This window comes from Cheilinus undulatus, linkage group 9 (genome assembly GCF_018320785.1).
Source record: "Cheilinus undulatus linkage group 9, ASM1832078v1, whole genome shotgun sequence".
NCBI lineage: Eukaryota > Metazoa > Chordata > Actinopteri > Labriformes > Labridae > Cheilinus > Cheilinus undulatus.
The window spans coordinates 50,285,514-50,300,083 of NC_054873.1; the positions used below are offsets into that span (position 1 = coordinate 50,285,514).

The 14,570-nt window shown below is 42.1% G+C and overlaps 1 protein-coding gene across 4 annotated transcripts in view; it reads right to left on the bottom strand.

Moving 5' to 3' along the window:
* The window catches only part of LOC121514753 (zinc finger protein 536-like), a 92,587-nt gene that overhangs the window by 20,181 nt on the left and 57,836 nt on the right, over positions 1-14,570 (bottom strand). For all 4 annotated transcript variants that reach the window (XM_041795046.1, XM_041795043.1, XM_041795045.1 and 1 more), the window contains one exon: positions 4,774-5,583. In XM_041795046.1, the coding sequence (XP_041650980.1) occupies positions 4,774-5,583 (810 nt within the window). The remainder of the gene's footprint in view (positions 1-4,773; positions 5,584-14,570) is intronic.

Here is a 14,570-nt window from a genome sequence, read left to right on the forward strand (position 1 = left end):
GTGAATGTTGCTGATTGTTTGTAGGTTTTTAGGGATTTAAAGCACGAGTTTTGCTCAAGACAAGTCAAAACTAACAGCTTTTCAACCACAGCAGAATTTCTAAATCTAATCTAAATCTAAGCCTCTAGATGTAATTCTCTAATTCAAGGCACATTTTGCTCACTAACAGTGAGCGGGGAGCGTGCACGGCGTGGCGGCCGTGACAGCGTTAGGTGTTTCTGGCACATAGAACAACCATCTGTACAATCAAACAGAAAACTACATCTCGGCGTTGGAATCATAAAGAAAGGGAACAGATGTTAATCCCTAATGGAGTTGACAGGCACTCTCCTGTCTTTCACATGCACATATTGAGTTTCTGAATAAGAAGGGGATCAGAGGGAAGGTGTATCATGTTGCACTCATAATACATGCATATCAAAGAGCCCAGCTGTTGGATTCCCTCTCCTGAGAGACAGCATTATTAAATCTGCACTCAGCAAGCATATCACACCAGCACAAGAGCTTAAGCCACTCCATCAGTGGGCTCCATCGGCTCGGGCGATTTGTAACCTATCACACTGGGAGATTATATCGTCCTTTAAAGAGCGGGGGTAATCAGTGGCACACACCTGTGTCTTCTTTAGCCCTATTTGAGATCACAGATACCATAAAAAACACCAAAGCCTTATCAGCATAAAGGAAGTGAAGTGTTTGTAATTTTCAGGATTTATTCACACACTCACACTTGCTGCTCGCACCTCTGCTGTGACGAGAGCTGAGAGGCTGAGGAAAACTTTTTTTGGATTTCCAGAGCAGCCGACGCGATCACGCGCTCTTAGATTCAACATATATATATAAATCTGCTCCTCTGCTGAGGCCCTGCACAGTCAGAGACAAAGGAGGGAACAGGACACAAAGACTGGACCGGCCGACGTTCGTCCACTAGGTGGCAGTAGATATCTGCAGATCTCACACAGATCAGCCTGCAGCTTTGATAAACGCCACAGATGTTACAAAATACTGTTGTCAGGATGGAAGATAGAGGATTTAGGAAGACTTGTATGCCTTTATATTGATGAAATAAGCAAAAGGATGTCCCATAATTTCCTACAACTAAACAAAGACAAAACTGAAACAATAGTAGGCCCTCAAAAACAGAGGCAAGAGTTCATCTCCATGTCACCATTCCCTCTACAGCACAGTGAGCATGTCAGAAACCTAGATGTCATCACTGATTCAGATCTAAACTTCCAAAACCACATAAAGGGTATTACAAAAATCGCATTTTACCACCTGAAAAACATTTCTGAATTAAGGCGCTTCATGTCACAATGGGACTCCGGAAAGCTGGTTCATGCATTTACATCCAGCAGGTTGGATTACTGCAACGCCCTTTTTGCTGGACCTCCTAAAAAGTCAATTGGAAGCTCCAGCTCATCCAAAACGCTGCTGGGACAAGAAAAACAGAACACATTACACCTGCACTAAAACACCCTCATCGGCTTCCTGTCCAGTGCAGAACTGATTTCAAAATACTACTTCTAGTTTATAAATCTCTGAATGCTATGGCACCCCGCTATCTTTCTGACCTTCTCACTGACTACCATCCCATCAGGCCTCTCATCATCAGGCATGTGTCTCCTCAGTGTACCTAAAATTAAAACTAAATCTGGCAACGGTGCATTCAGGCACGATGGTGCTGTCCTCTGGAACAAACTGCCCGCTGACCTGAGATCTGCTGAAACACTTCTGTCAAAAGTGGCCTTAAAACGCTGCTTTTCTCGCACGCCTTTGGTTGTTAGGTTATCTTTGTGTGTAAACTTGTCTATGCATTTGAATGTGCTCTGTTTAGATGATCCCAACATTAATATTATGCAAAATGTGTAGATTGTTGCAAAAATTCAGTTTTTCTTGAATCAATCTTTGTTTGTTTGTTTTGCGTCTGTTTTTATCCTCTATAAAGCACATTGAGTTTACATTTGTATGAAATGTGCTATATAAATAAAACTGAATTGAATTGAATTATAGAGGAGCAGGATGGCAAACGGAGCAGGGAACCAGAGTCAGACCTGAACCCTGAGGACCAAAAGAAAAGCCTACGAATGAACCTCTAGACCACCAGAACCCAAACAGGCAAGATTTTAACATAAAAATAATTTTAGTAAATTTAAAAAATATGAAAAAAGCAGACATCAAACCAGAGAGGGCTGAAAGATTTAGAAAAATATTAAATATTTTGACTTACACTGCAGCAGTTTTTATGTTTATGTCCTTTCTTTTCATTAGAAAACATGTTCAATGCTTACTGAATGAGTGTAATCATGATTATTAAGTTGCTGTTTTTTGCAATCACTGCACCAAACCAAGATTTTCTTATTCTTACGACCCCAGTTCCAAAAACATTGGGACACCGTGTAAATAAAATCAAAATGCATTTTTAAAAATCTAAAACCCATATTTTATTCCCCATAGAACAGAAACAACATATCTGATGTTAAACTTCATTTTTCATGAAAAATATTAGCTCAACGCATCTCAAAAAAGTAGGGACAGGGCACCAAAAGGCTGGAGAAGTAAGTGGTATTAATGAAACACAGCTGGAGGAGCATTTTACAACCAATAAGGTTAATATGCAACAGGTCAGTGACATGACTGGGTATAAAAGGAGCATTTTAGAGAGGCAGAGTCTCTCAGTGGTTCTCCTATCTAACAAAAATGCATCTAAAAATTGCAGAATTTCTTCAGAAAAATTTAAAATCTACGTAAAATTGCAAAGACCGACTACAGTCCATAATATCATCAACAGATTCAGAGAATCTGGAGAAATCTCTGAGAGCAAGGGAACAGGCTGAAGGGGCCCTCAGGGGCCACTGCATTAAAAACAGGCATGATTCTGGACTGAAATCTCTGCATGGGCTCAGGAACATTCCAGAAATCATCGTCTGTCAGCACAGTTGGCCGAGCCATCCACCAATGACAGTTAAAGGGATACTTCAACTTTTTGGCAAATTTGCCCATTGCCATAATTCCTATAGTCTTAGTAATAGGTCTGTTTCCTTTAGTTGTTGGTGCAAGCTGTTTCTAGATCTGGGGGGACCGCTAAACCAGCTGCACCGCGAACGCTATGTTAGCAGATGGAATTTTTGCTTTCCCTCATCAAACTCCTCAAATACACAATCCAACAACTCCAAAACGCTCTCGTGGACAAGTTTTGACCTGCACATTCACCACGCTATGAAATAATAACATATAATTATGTAACATTAGGACACATGAAGCAAATACTCAGAACTATTTCTTGAGTGAACCATTGGGCGGAGGGACACAGTGCAGCACCCATGTCTGGAGTGTAGTTCCGGCTTTGCATTTAGCTTTAAAACATCTCCGTCTCGTAATGTTCCATGATTATTTCATAGCGTGGTGAATGTGCAGGTCACAACTTGTCCATGAGAACGTTTTGGAGTTGTTGGATTGTGTATTTGATAAGTTTGATGAGGGAAAGCAAAAAACACTATCTGTCTCCATAGCGTTAGCGGTTCACCTGGTATATCAGTCCCCCCAGATCTAGAAACAGTTTGCACCGACGACTAAAGGAAACGGACCTATTACTAAGACTATAGGAAATTTGGCAATGGGCAAATTTGCCAAAATGTTGAAGTATCTCTTTAAAGCTGGATCATGGAGAGAAGAAGCCATATGTGAACAGGATCCAGGAACACCATCGTCTTCTCTGGACCAAAGCTCATTTAACATGGACTGAGGAAACATGGAAAACTGTTCTGTGGTCAGAGGAATCCACAGACGCCGTGTCCTGTGGACTAAAGAGGAGAGGGAGCATCCAGCTTGTTCTCCTGGCTCAGCTCTAAAGCCTGCATCTCTGATGGTATGGGGTTGCATTAGTGCCTATGGCGTGGGCAGCTCTAACATCTGGAGAGGAACTATCAATGCTGGAAAGTAGAGAGAGCTTTTAGAGACACATATGCTCCCATCCAGACAACATCTCTGTCAGGGAAGGCTGCGACTATTTCAGCAAGACCATGCTAAACCACATACCACATCCATCACAACAGCATGGCTTCACAGGAGGAGAGTCCGGGTCCTGAACTGGATGAGCTAATATTGTTCATGAAATGTTAAAATGTCTCAGTTTAATATCTGATATGTTGTTTCTGTTCTATTGTGAATCAAAGATGGATTTATGAGATTTGACAATCATTGACTTCTGTTTTTATTCACATTTTAACAGCGACCCAACTTTTTTGGAGCTGGGGTTGTACATCTGTATGTTATTTCTACCAGAGCAGAAAATCTTTAATTAGACTGGATGTTTGACACACATTCATCTTTGAAGATAAAATCTGAAAAGTGCATTCTGGGGCTGTGTCCAGCGTGAACATGGAAGTGCCTTTTTCAGCGCTCTTCTCCTCATTATGAGAAAATTAGGATGAAAATAAAACAGTTTTTTTTTGAGTCCTTCATTCAAAACTAGAGTGTTGGAGCTTGTCTGTTCTCATCACGTTCTATTATTGTTTTGGTTGAGCGCCCCCTGGTGGTGTAATTTTACACACTGTGTGTTTCTGGAGGGGGTGGTGGTCCTGAAGAGACCGGGTTAGAATCACTACTATGGGAAGAGTGGGTCGGGGATAAGTGTGCAGTTTCAGACTCAATCATAGACCACTGGAAACCGCCCTATGACCTATGACACAGAACTTTGGGTCTCGACCCACCAGTTGAGAACCGCTTTTTTCAACAACTTTAATGTAAAGACATGATCCACTGACTGAAACTCACCTGATGCCATGTCTCTCTCCACGTCCCCGCCTCCATTCATGCTGGCTTTGTGTGGTCCGCTCAGACCCCCCTGAGGTCTGAGGAAGGAGAGCAGACCGGCCTGCTGCTGGAGCGGATCGGCCTGTCCCGGGGTCAGGTTCTCCAGAGATGAGATCGGCGATCCGGAAACAGCTCGGCTCCAGGCGCTCGGCTCCTCCATCTTCTGGAAATCAGCGCTGGCGTGCCCCGTCTCCTCCGGTGTGAGGACACTGTTCTTCAGCACCTTCCACTTGGCGGCCTCGTCGTTCTCGTCCTCCCGCCCCAGCTCGGGATTCTCAAACTCCCCCTCAGCATCCAGCCCGGTTTTCTGCAGGTCTTCTTTAGTTCCCGGCCCCAGAAGGTCACAGTGGTACGAGGGTTTGGCAGGGTTGGAGAAGCTCTGCAGCCGGCGGGTTATGGAGGAGGACGAGAGTCCGTTGGTGAAAACTGACTCAGGCCGCAGCGACAGATCTAAAGGCTCATACTGGGACTTCCTGCTCCGAGCGGATGAAGAGGCGTCTCCTTCTGCCTCCCTGTCAGAAAGATTGGCCTGCTTGTTCAGGAGCAGGGCGCTCTCGCTCTCCAGACCGTGGTAGAGGCCTGCAGCAGGGCTCCAGTCCTCGCCGGACCGCGGTCTGAGTTTAGGATTAGGGCTGGAGCCGCTGCTGGGCGGCTGCAGCGGAGAGGAGAGGTCTCTGCTGGTCTGCCAGGGGGGGAAGTGGTAGCGGTCCAGGTGGAAGCTGAGGGAGGCGGTCTGAGCAGAGGAGAGCGGACACCTGTAGACTTTCTCCCCTAACAGAGACAACAAGAGAAGAACAGGATCAAATTAGGAAGCGTGTATGGGAGGAGTAGCGAGCATTTTGTGGTGAGAAATGTTGGTACCAACAACTGTTGTCTAAACATGAAAAATGTTGCAATCCTGCAGCCGGCTGAGTTGAATGATTTAAGCGCTGCCCTGCAGTAAATCAAGCTTGTAATCAGCTTTCAGCTCCAGTGATCCATCATTTTACAGTATGGACGCCACCACCGTGTGCAATAAATACACCCAAAGATGTTAACAGCAAACAAGATTCTTCCAGAAATAATAAACAGTGAACATTTAAAACAACTAGAACGAGGCAGATGTCTCAGACGAGGACCTCATTCCATCAAAACCAGTAAGTGGGTTTCCCAGTCAGAAATAACCGAGGCCAACGTGTGAGCTGCTCTGATGAAGCGCCCCGCGCTCTGAAGCGGAGTTTATTTCTGCTTCACTCCTGAAAAATGGCGACTTAGAACCATAATTCACAAAGTACAAAGTGTATTATGGCAGAGAATGACACGGGGCGATTTTTCTCCTGTTAGCAGTGAGAAATATCAGACGTGTGATCGCGCTGGCGTTAACTTTTCCATGAAATAACAACATGGAGAGTTTTAGCATGGAAATGTCTGATTCCATTAAAACAGGACTAAACTGATGCTCCACATATTTTTGACTTAAATACTTAAATGACCTTCAATAAATTTAAGAGACAGTCAGAGAAATCCTTCATTTTTACAGCTGTAAGTCTGTGTTTAATCACAGATGCATCATGGGAACTGTCAGTTATTCTACCCAGCATTCAGAAGTCATCAGACCTCCTCTGCTTTATTCGGCTTTGTTTGATGCAGCCTGATATGTTCAATCTTTGTCTCAATCATCTACACTCAGCTCCCCAACATGGCCGAGTAAAAACAGAATTTTACTCTTTTTTGCAAATGTGTCAAAAATAAAAAAAGCTGAAATCTCACACTGACATCCGTCTCTGTAATTGTAGCTCAGGTTCCTCCATGTCTCTGATCTTTGCTGAGATGTTTCTACACCTGCAGTGATGGCTGTCTTTCTGAACTCTGTCCCATCTCCTCCAGGATCTCTGGAGCTCAGTCAGAGGGACCATCAGGTTCTTGGTCTCCTCTCTCACTAAGGTCCTTCTCCTGATGGTGACCAGCTCTAGAAGAGTCCTGGTTCCTCCAAATGTCTTCCTAGAGAATTCTGGAGGCCGCTGTGCCGCAGAAAGGTTTCTGTATCCTCCCCCAGACCTGTGCTTGTCAACAATCCTGTCTCTGTAGCTCCTTTGACCTTTGACCCTTGGTTTCTGCTCTGATATCATAGTCAGCTGTGAGGCCTTCTATAGAGAGGTGAGCCTTTAGAATCCGGTCCAATCAGGTTAATTTGGCACAGGTGGACTCTGGTCAAGGTGTAGAAACATCTCAGTAAAGACCAGAGAGCCTGAGCCACATTTACAGAGTCGCAGCAAAGCGTCTGAATATTTATGTCAGTGTGAAACTTCAGTTTTTATTTCTAACAGATTCACAAAATTTCTAAAATTCAGTTTTCAGCTTGCTCTGATGAGAGTGAAGATGAATGAGAACAAAAATAAAATATTTTTTACTGTAGAAACAGGTTCAGTTTAAAAAAAGATGGAAATGAGGGGGTCTACTTTCTGAAAGTTAACAAAACAACAAAAAATAAAACAAAAAACCAAAAATAATAAAAACTTAAAATAAAACAAAAAAGACAAAATAACAAAAATCTAAAAATAACAAAACAAAAAATAAAACAGACAAAAAACAAAAAAACTTCAAATAAAAAGAAAAAAAGACAAAATAACAAAAATCTAAAAATAATAAAACAAAAAAATAAAACAGACAAAAAACAAAAACAAAAAACCTAAAATAAAAACAAAGAAGACAATATAAAATAATCTAAAACAAACAAAATAACAAAAACTAACAAAACAACAAAAAGAAAATGAAAAATAAACATAACCAAAAACTACAACAAACAAAAACAAATAAATACAATAACAAAAACTTAAACAAAGCAACAAAAACAGACAAAATAAAACAAAAAAAGACAAAAACTAAAACAAATAAAACTAAAACTAACAAAATAACAAAAACAAAATAAATAAAATGACAAACCAAAAACTACTACAACAAAAAACAAACAAAATAAAAATCAAAACAAAAAAATAACAAAAACTTAAACAAAAACTTAAAAACTTAAACAAAAACAAAACAAACAAAACAAAGACCTAAAATAAACTAAATAAAAACTTGGACAGAATAACAAAAACTAAAACAAAAGAAATAACAAAAACTAAAACAAAAGAAAAAACTAAAACAAACAAAACAATCAAAATAAAAACTAAAATAAACAAAACAAAACAAACAAAACAACAAAAACTAAATAAACAAAAAGCAAAACCTAAAGCAACAAAAACAAACAAAATAAAAACTAAACAAAGAAATAACAAGAACTAAAACAAAAGAAAAAACAATATCTTAAACAAAGCAACAAAAACAAACAAAATAAAAACTAAAATAAACAAAATGACAAAAACTAAAACAAACAAAATGACAAAAATGAAAAACAAAGGACACAATCTAATATAAACAAAATAAAACCAAAAACAAACAAAAAACCAAAAACAAACAAAATAAAATTAAAAAAAAAAAAGAAAACTGATTCAAACTGTGCTGAGTGCTTTCAAAACTAACTAAAACAGAAGAACATTATGGACGAGATCTGGAGGGAGAAAAGCCGTTAAAAGTGCCACCAACCTTTGGGTTGTGTGTCACAGGCGTACTGCACGTTTACTTCACTCTCTGATTGTGGCTCCAGAGAACGTGAACGCACGTGGAGGCGGGGCATCAGCAGTGATTCAAACAGGATCAGCTGATCCCACAAAGACCGTTGGAGGGTGTCAGGAACTACCAGGATCCAGGTCAAATGAACCACCTGATGGAAGCTGCTGCCTCAACGCATCCTGTTGCTCTCAGATTTTTTTTTCGTGACGTTTTAGTCTGGCGAGATCTCGTCACGCCCCTAGCGGACACTCAGTATTAAAAAACTGGCAGAGAGAATTCCAGTTTTTCTTCAGTGTATTTAAAGTGACTGAAGGATGGATGTGGGTGTTTCACCAGAGTGGTAACTCTAGAATCTGGATGATTAAATCATAAGGAGACTAAAATCTCTTTTTATTGACTAGATCTAGACGAAAATGCTTTTATTTTGGTGGATTAATCCAAAGACCGTTAGAGTAGCTGCTAAAAGGACCCCCGGTCCTCAATTTAGAACCAGGATCTCCTGCTCTTCCTGGGTTCTTGCTTTGATTGAGAGCCCTGGAGTTAAAATTTAAGCACTGTTCCTTTAAGTTTTAATTAAAGGTGATCTAAATGTCTCCGTCCCTCTGTTTACCTCCCCTTTAATCCCCGCCGCCATCACAGGCGTGTCTTCAGGGTTAAACACACTCCCTGTGAGCGTTTTGAGTTAGTGACTGTCGGAGACCTCAGCCTTGCTCTGTCTTTAAACAGCCCAGCTGTTTCGCTGCCGTTCCAATTACAGTAAAAGTCATCCGCCGCCATTAAGCCACAAATATTGGCAGTTTATTGCCCAACACTCTCCTGGCATTTGAAGGTCAGGTCATACATTATACTGTGTCTTTTAGGGATGCGTCTGGGATGGGGAGATAAACCCACCACCATTAATTTAATTCTATGCATATTGATGCCTTATTGTTCTTCTTTAATGGACTAATATCTGAGTTACAACAGTGATTCATCCCCGCCAGAGAAATATCAATTTCATACACCTCAGGATCTGACCCTGAGCTCATCCTCAGAGGTAAATCTGGATCTAATGATCTGTACTTCTTTACTTTGTCTCAAACTTTAATGGAGGAGCTGCCTCTGTGAGAGGAACGGCTGTAAAACCGGGCGGATTTTTACTATTTCATACGTACAAAACCGTAAAATAACGGCTGCATGTTAATGAAACAGAGCTGAACCTCCTGAGAGAGAAAAACCACTGCTGAAACAGCAACTCTGTGTCCTCACCAGTCTTTGTACTGTAAATGTGTTCAGAGCAGCGGTACTCAACGCCTGGCTCTTTAATGTCTTACTCTAAACTAATATTCAAACCAGGGCTGTCACGATATCAGAGTTTCACCTCACGATTATCGTGGGCAAAAAATGTCACGATAACGATATTATCACGATATCAAAAAAAATTTAAATTAATAATGGGACAGTTCATCAAATTTGTCTTTAACTTTATTTATGTTGTGTTTCCTTTCAGCAGATGAATTAAACTCAACCTGTCTAAGGAGGTACTGCAGCTGCTGTCATTGCAGACGGTCATATTTCTTAAAAAATGCAGAAATATTAATAGTAAGGTTTTTATTTATTCTGTAGCATGTGCTTTTAAGCTTTTCAAAGTTAAAAAAAAAAACATCTGATTTAGGTTTTTTTCAGTTTGACAATAAGAACGACATTTCCATGTTGTGATCAGCAGGGTCAGTCTGTTATCAAAATCCAAGATATTTCTTTTTACATTCATCAGTTATCAAAGATAATGTACTTCTATCAAAGTTAAAGATTCAGGGCTTTGGAGAAAACATTAGGGGCAAAGACCCCACAAGCCCCCCCATGGCTCCACCTCTGACTGATGAACTTATCCACCACACAGGATTTACACGTCACATCAGCACAGAGTCAGAAACCTAGGGTTATAAACACATTAGCAAATAATTAATTACAGACGTATTTTAAGAGCACCTGCAGCAGTTTTTAACCAGAATGATCCTGTTAGACTCACTAGAAGAACCGAGTCAGAGGGCTGCGTTGGGATCAGGTCTGAATTTAATTTTTTGCACTAAAACTGTTGAAGTCCGTAAACAAGGCACAGTCTCATTTCCTTAAAGACGCACAGAAGCTCTAACGCTCCTCACAGCGCTGCAGACCTGTGAGCCTCTCCACTGCTCTGACACACAGGAAGAGACTGGCACAGAGATACTGAGCCATCATACTGTTATTTGAGGGGAAATTCCTTCTATCCATAAACACTGGCCTCTTTTCATGAAGCGTTTAATTTACAGACAAGGACAGAGACAGAGAGGGGCAAACAGAGTAAAAACGAACTCTCAGAGAGAGCTGACGGAGCGCTGCGCTCTTTGGCACTCGCAAACAATGATCAGGAAAATAATTCTACCTACAGCTTCAAAAACAAAGGATGTAGTCTGTAAATATGACCCTGGTGTTACTCTCATCAATGTTGTCCAGTTAAATTAGTCCAGGCCGTCAGCTGCCGATGTTTTTGGAGCGTTGAAGCTGACGAGGATGTGAGACTTTTCTTTCGTGCTTCATTCAGGGAGAAAACTTTGACTAGAACAATGAAAACCTTATTTGTCAAGGGCAGCGCTTAATGAACGCAATATTATAATTTCTTAAACTGAACACAGCTGCTGTCATCCGTGTTTTACATGGATGGTCAGACTTTAGGAGGAACTAGACGTGCACGTTGTGGGTGCAGGTGGGAGGGATGACACACACGCACCAGCAGGTGTTAAAGGTCAGGAAATCAGGGGGAATGGGGGGGTAGGGTGTTAGCTGTCCAACGCAGGGCTCCATGGCTGCGTTCACACTGCAGTTGAAAGTGACTTGTATCTGATTTTTTTCTGGCAGTGTGAACAGCCCAAGTCACATTGAATCTGACCGTTTCGAATCAGATTCAGGCCACTTTGGTACGTGGTTCTAAATCAGATACGTATCTGATCTTTTGGAAGTTGACTGCAGTGGCAAACAAAAAAATCAGATCTGAGAAAAGATCAGCATTGAGCGTTAAGGCCTGCGGTGTGAACGTAGCCTAAACGTCTTACTGGGCTCCCAGTGAGCGTGTGTGGGCGCACATGGAGAGAGAGACAGCGAACGGCGAGGTGAGGCTGGACAGATTCACGGACGAGGGGCGCAGAGGTTAGAGGAGGAGGAGTTGACCTGTTACACTGGTGGACTTCTTAAAAATGTTCAGGGCTCGTGACGGCGCTGGAGCGGCACTGGATCATTTACACGATATTATCATCTGAACATTTTTAACATGATAATGAAATGTTATTTTTTAATACCACGATTACCATCAATACCGGTTTACCACGACAGCCCTACTTCCAAAAATCATCTCCCCAGAAAACCTTCAAACCCTCAATTAGCTTTTAGCCCATTTCTGCCCTTTTTCACCCCCCCCCCTTTTTTTTCCATTTTTTGCCCATTCACACTGCCTTTTGCCATTAAAAGCCACTTTTTTTCACATTTTTGGCCACTTTTTCACCGCTGAGATTGTGGCTCCTGCAAAGGTATTTTCCATCAGTGTGGCTCTTTGGCTGATCAGGGTTCGGTAACAGAGCTGTAGACTTTTTGTACCTTCTCAGTCTGTTGGAGACCAAAAATGTCCCATTAAACCAGAGGGGTCCAAACTTTTTCCATTGAGGGCCACATACAGAAACATAAATGGATGGGGGGGGGGGGTGTTTTCATATTCCTCTCCTTGTAGATATTTAAAAACAATTAAACCGATCTAATATGCTGAGATATGCTGAGTTATTGAGTATGCCTAAATGGTTAAGGGCTGACAAGGTGAACAGGATTTAGGGAGGCCAATCAGATTCCAGACGGCCCTGTTTGACACTGGTCACCACTGGCTCCGCCCCTGAAATGTCACTGGTAGTGCTATTTGCTATGGTAATCCAGGGGTTCTCAAACTTTTCAGCCGGTGACCCCAAAATAAAGGTGCCAGAGACCAGGGATGCTTTTTTACCAGCTTTAACATATTCTTAGTGCCACTTTAACCCACTTTTCACTACTTTTCACTACTTTTCACTCTTAGATTGGGGCTCCTGCAAAGGTATTTTTTCATAATTTGGCTCTTTGGTTGAGTAACGCTGGTTTAAAGGCCGGGGTTATGGATGGACAGAATGTTCATCCAATCACCTTGCAAGAAATTTGGAAAATGTTCTGTTCTTCCCAGATAAATTTGAAATATTCTATATGGACAAAAGTATTCGGCCACAGGTGTATAAATCCTCACCTGTCCATGCAGTCTCAAACATCTGTGATCCTAAACGGATCGTTCTGAAGAGCTCAGAGACGTTAAGCGTGGTACCGTGATGATGCCACCTTTGCAATAAGACGCTTGGTGAAATATCCCTGCTGGATATTCAGGTCCAAGTGGAAGAGTTTAGGAGCAACAGCAACTCAGCCACAGAGGTTGGCATCATCAAACGGCTGAGGAGCATGGTGTGTGAAAGTGTCCAGCGTTAGGTTTCCATGGCAACAGCTGCATGGAAGCTTCGCATCACCAAGTCCAATGCCAAGCGTCAGACGGAGTGGAGGAAAGCACGCCGAGACTGGACTGCGGAGCGACCAATCATCTTCTCTGTTTGCAGTCAGATGGTGAGTCTGGGTTTGGAGGATGCTAGGAGGACGTTACCTGTCTGACTGTGAAGTTTGGTGGAGGGGGGATAATGGTCTGGGGCTGTTTTTCAGGGTCTGGTCTAGACCCCTTATCTCCAGCTTCAGCAGACCAAGACATTCTGGACAATGCTACGCTTCCAACTGTGAGGCAGCAGTTTGGGGAAGGTCCTTTTCTATTCCAGCAGGACTGTGGCCCAGAGTTTAAAGGCGTGTTGGAGATCTCCTGGAATTTTTGGCTGATATAAATAAGGAATTACCCTCAAGGATACCGAGGGCTTCCGTGGTACTGACACAGGAACACAGGAGTTGTATCGGAGGTTAAAAACCCGCTACCATGACGACCTTAAGCGGCGGTGTGCGTGGGCGTTCCAGAGCGGGAAGTAGCCTTTGACGGTGCCACACCCTCGTCTCCAGTAATAGACAAAAAAAACCCAAACAGCCTAATGGAGCTCCTTCAGACACGCCGTTTATCTGGGTTATTGTGAGGCTTAAATGACGATGACATTAGCTCAGAACGCACGCACGCCTGCCCTCATCTCTCAGCGTGGACCTTCCTAAAGCCATTTCCAGCCTACATGAGAGCAGTAAAACAACACAAAGAGCCAACACTCTGGCTTTTTTCCTCCTGCTTTGGACGGGTGCCATCTTTGTGATTGCCTGGTTCATGCTAACTTAATCAGTTTAAGATTTACTTACACTGCCGAGGCTCACATTATGTGAGGGGAGTAATTTTAGAGCTTAGATTTATCAACCAAAACTCCAATTACTGCATCATTAGGAACCCCAGCCTCTCTCACCTAACACAGAGCATCTAATGAAGTGATGCGTGTGAGTTATCCGCCCTTATTGGATGTGCAAGGAGGAGGAAAGAGGTAAATAAATAAATAAATAAAGCTTCAAGTGAGCCGTGTACGTGTGGGGAAAAAAGGCATGCAGCTGGGCTTGGACAAGTGATTCATTTCATATGGAAATAGGTTTGAAGATTTACAGCCATACATCAGCGTCAGTGCAATCACAGCCTCTGCTTACACAGCCAGTTATACTGTAGGTATCAAACTCCGAATAGATGCTTTGTGTGTTTGTGATGAAGCACCTGAAACGCAGAGATACATGGAGGCTGCTTGGGTTTAAGATGAAACGGAGCGAGAGAGAGGGAGTCACACACAAGACTGGTGAGAAAAACAGGGGCACCAGATGTTCTTTGATGTTTATAATAGCATATATTATTAATATTAATTAGACCACATAGTCAATGACGCATTTGGGACGTTTCCAAGTCAATTAAGCCAAATGGCATTCAGGAGACGGTGGAACAATATTTCAAGGCAGGTGTTCAGAACTCCCTGGGTAAATCTTTTTATCTGCATGCTAGGAAAACAAGCATTTTGAGCTTAATTTGAGCCTCATATCTGCAATAATAATTAAAAAGAGGATTAAAAGACAGAAGTGAGAGGGAGACGGAAAAGCCAACAGGTAATCGGTGTAGACAAACCCGTCTGATCTCAGAGAAA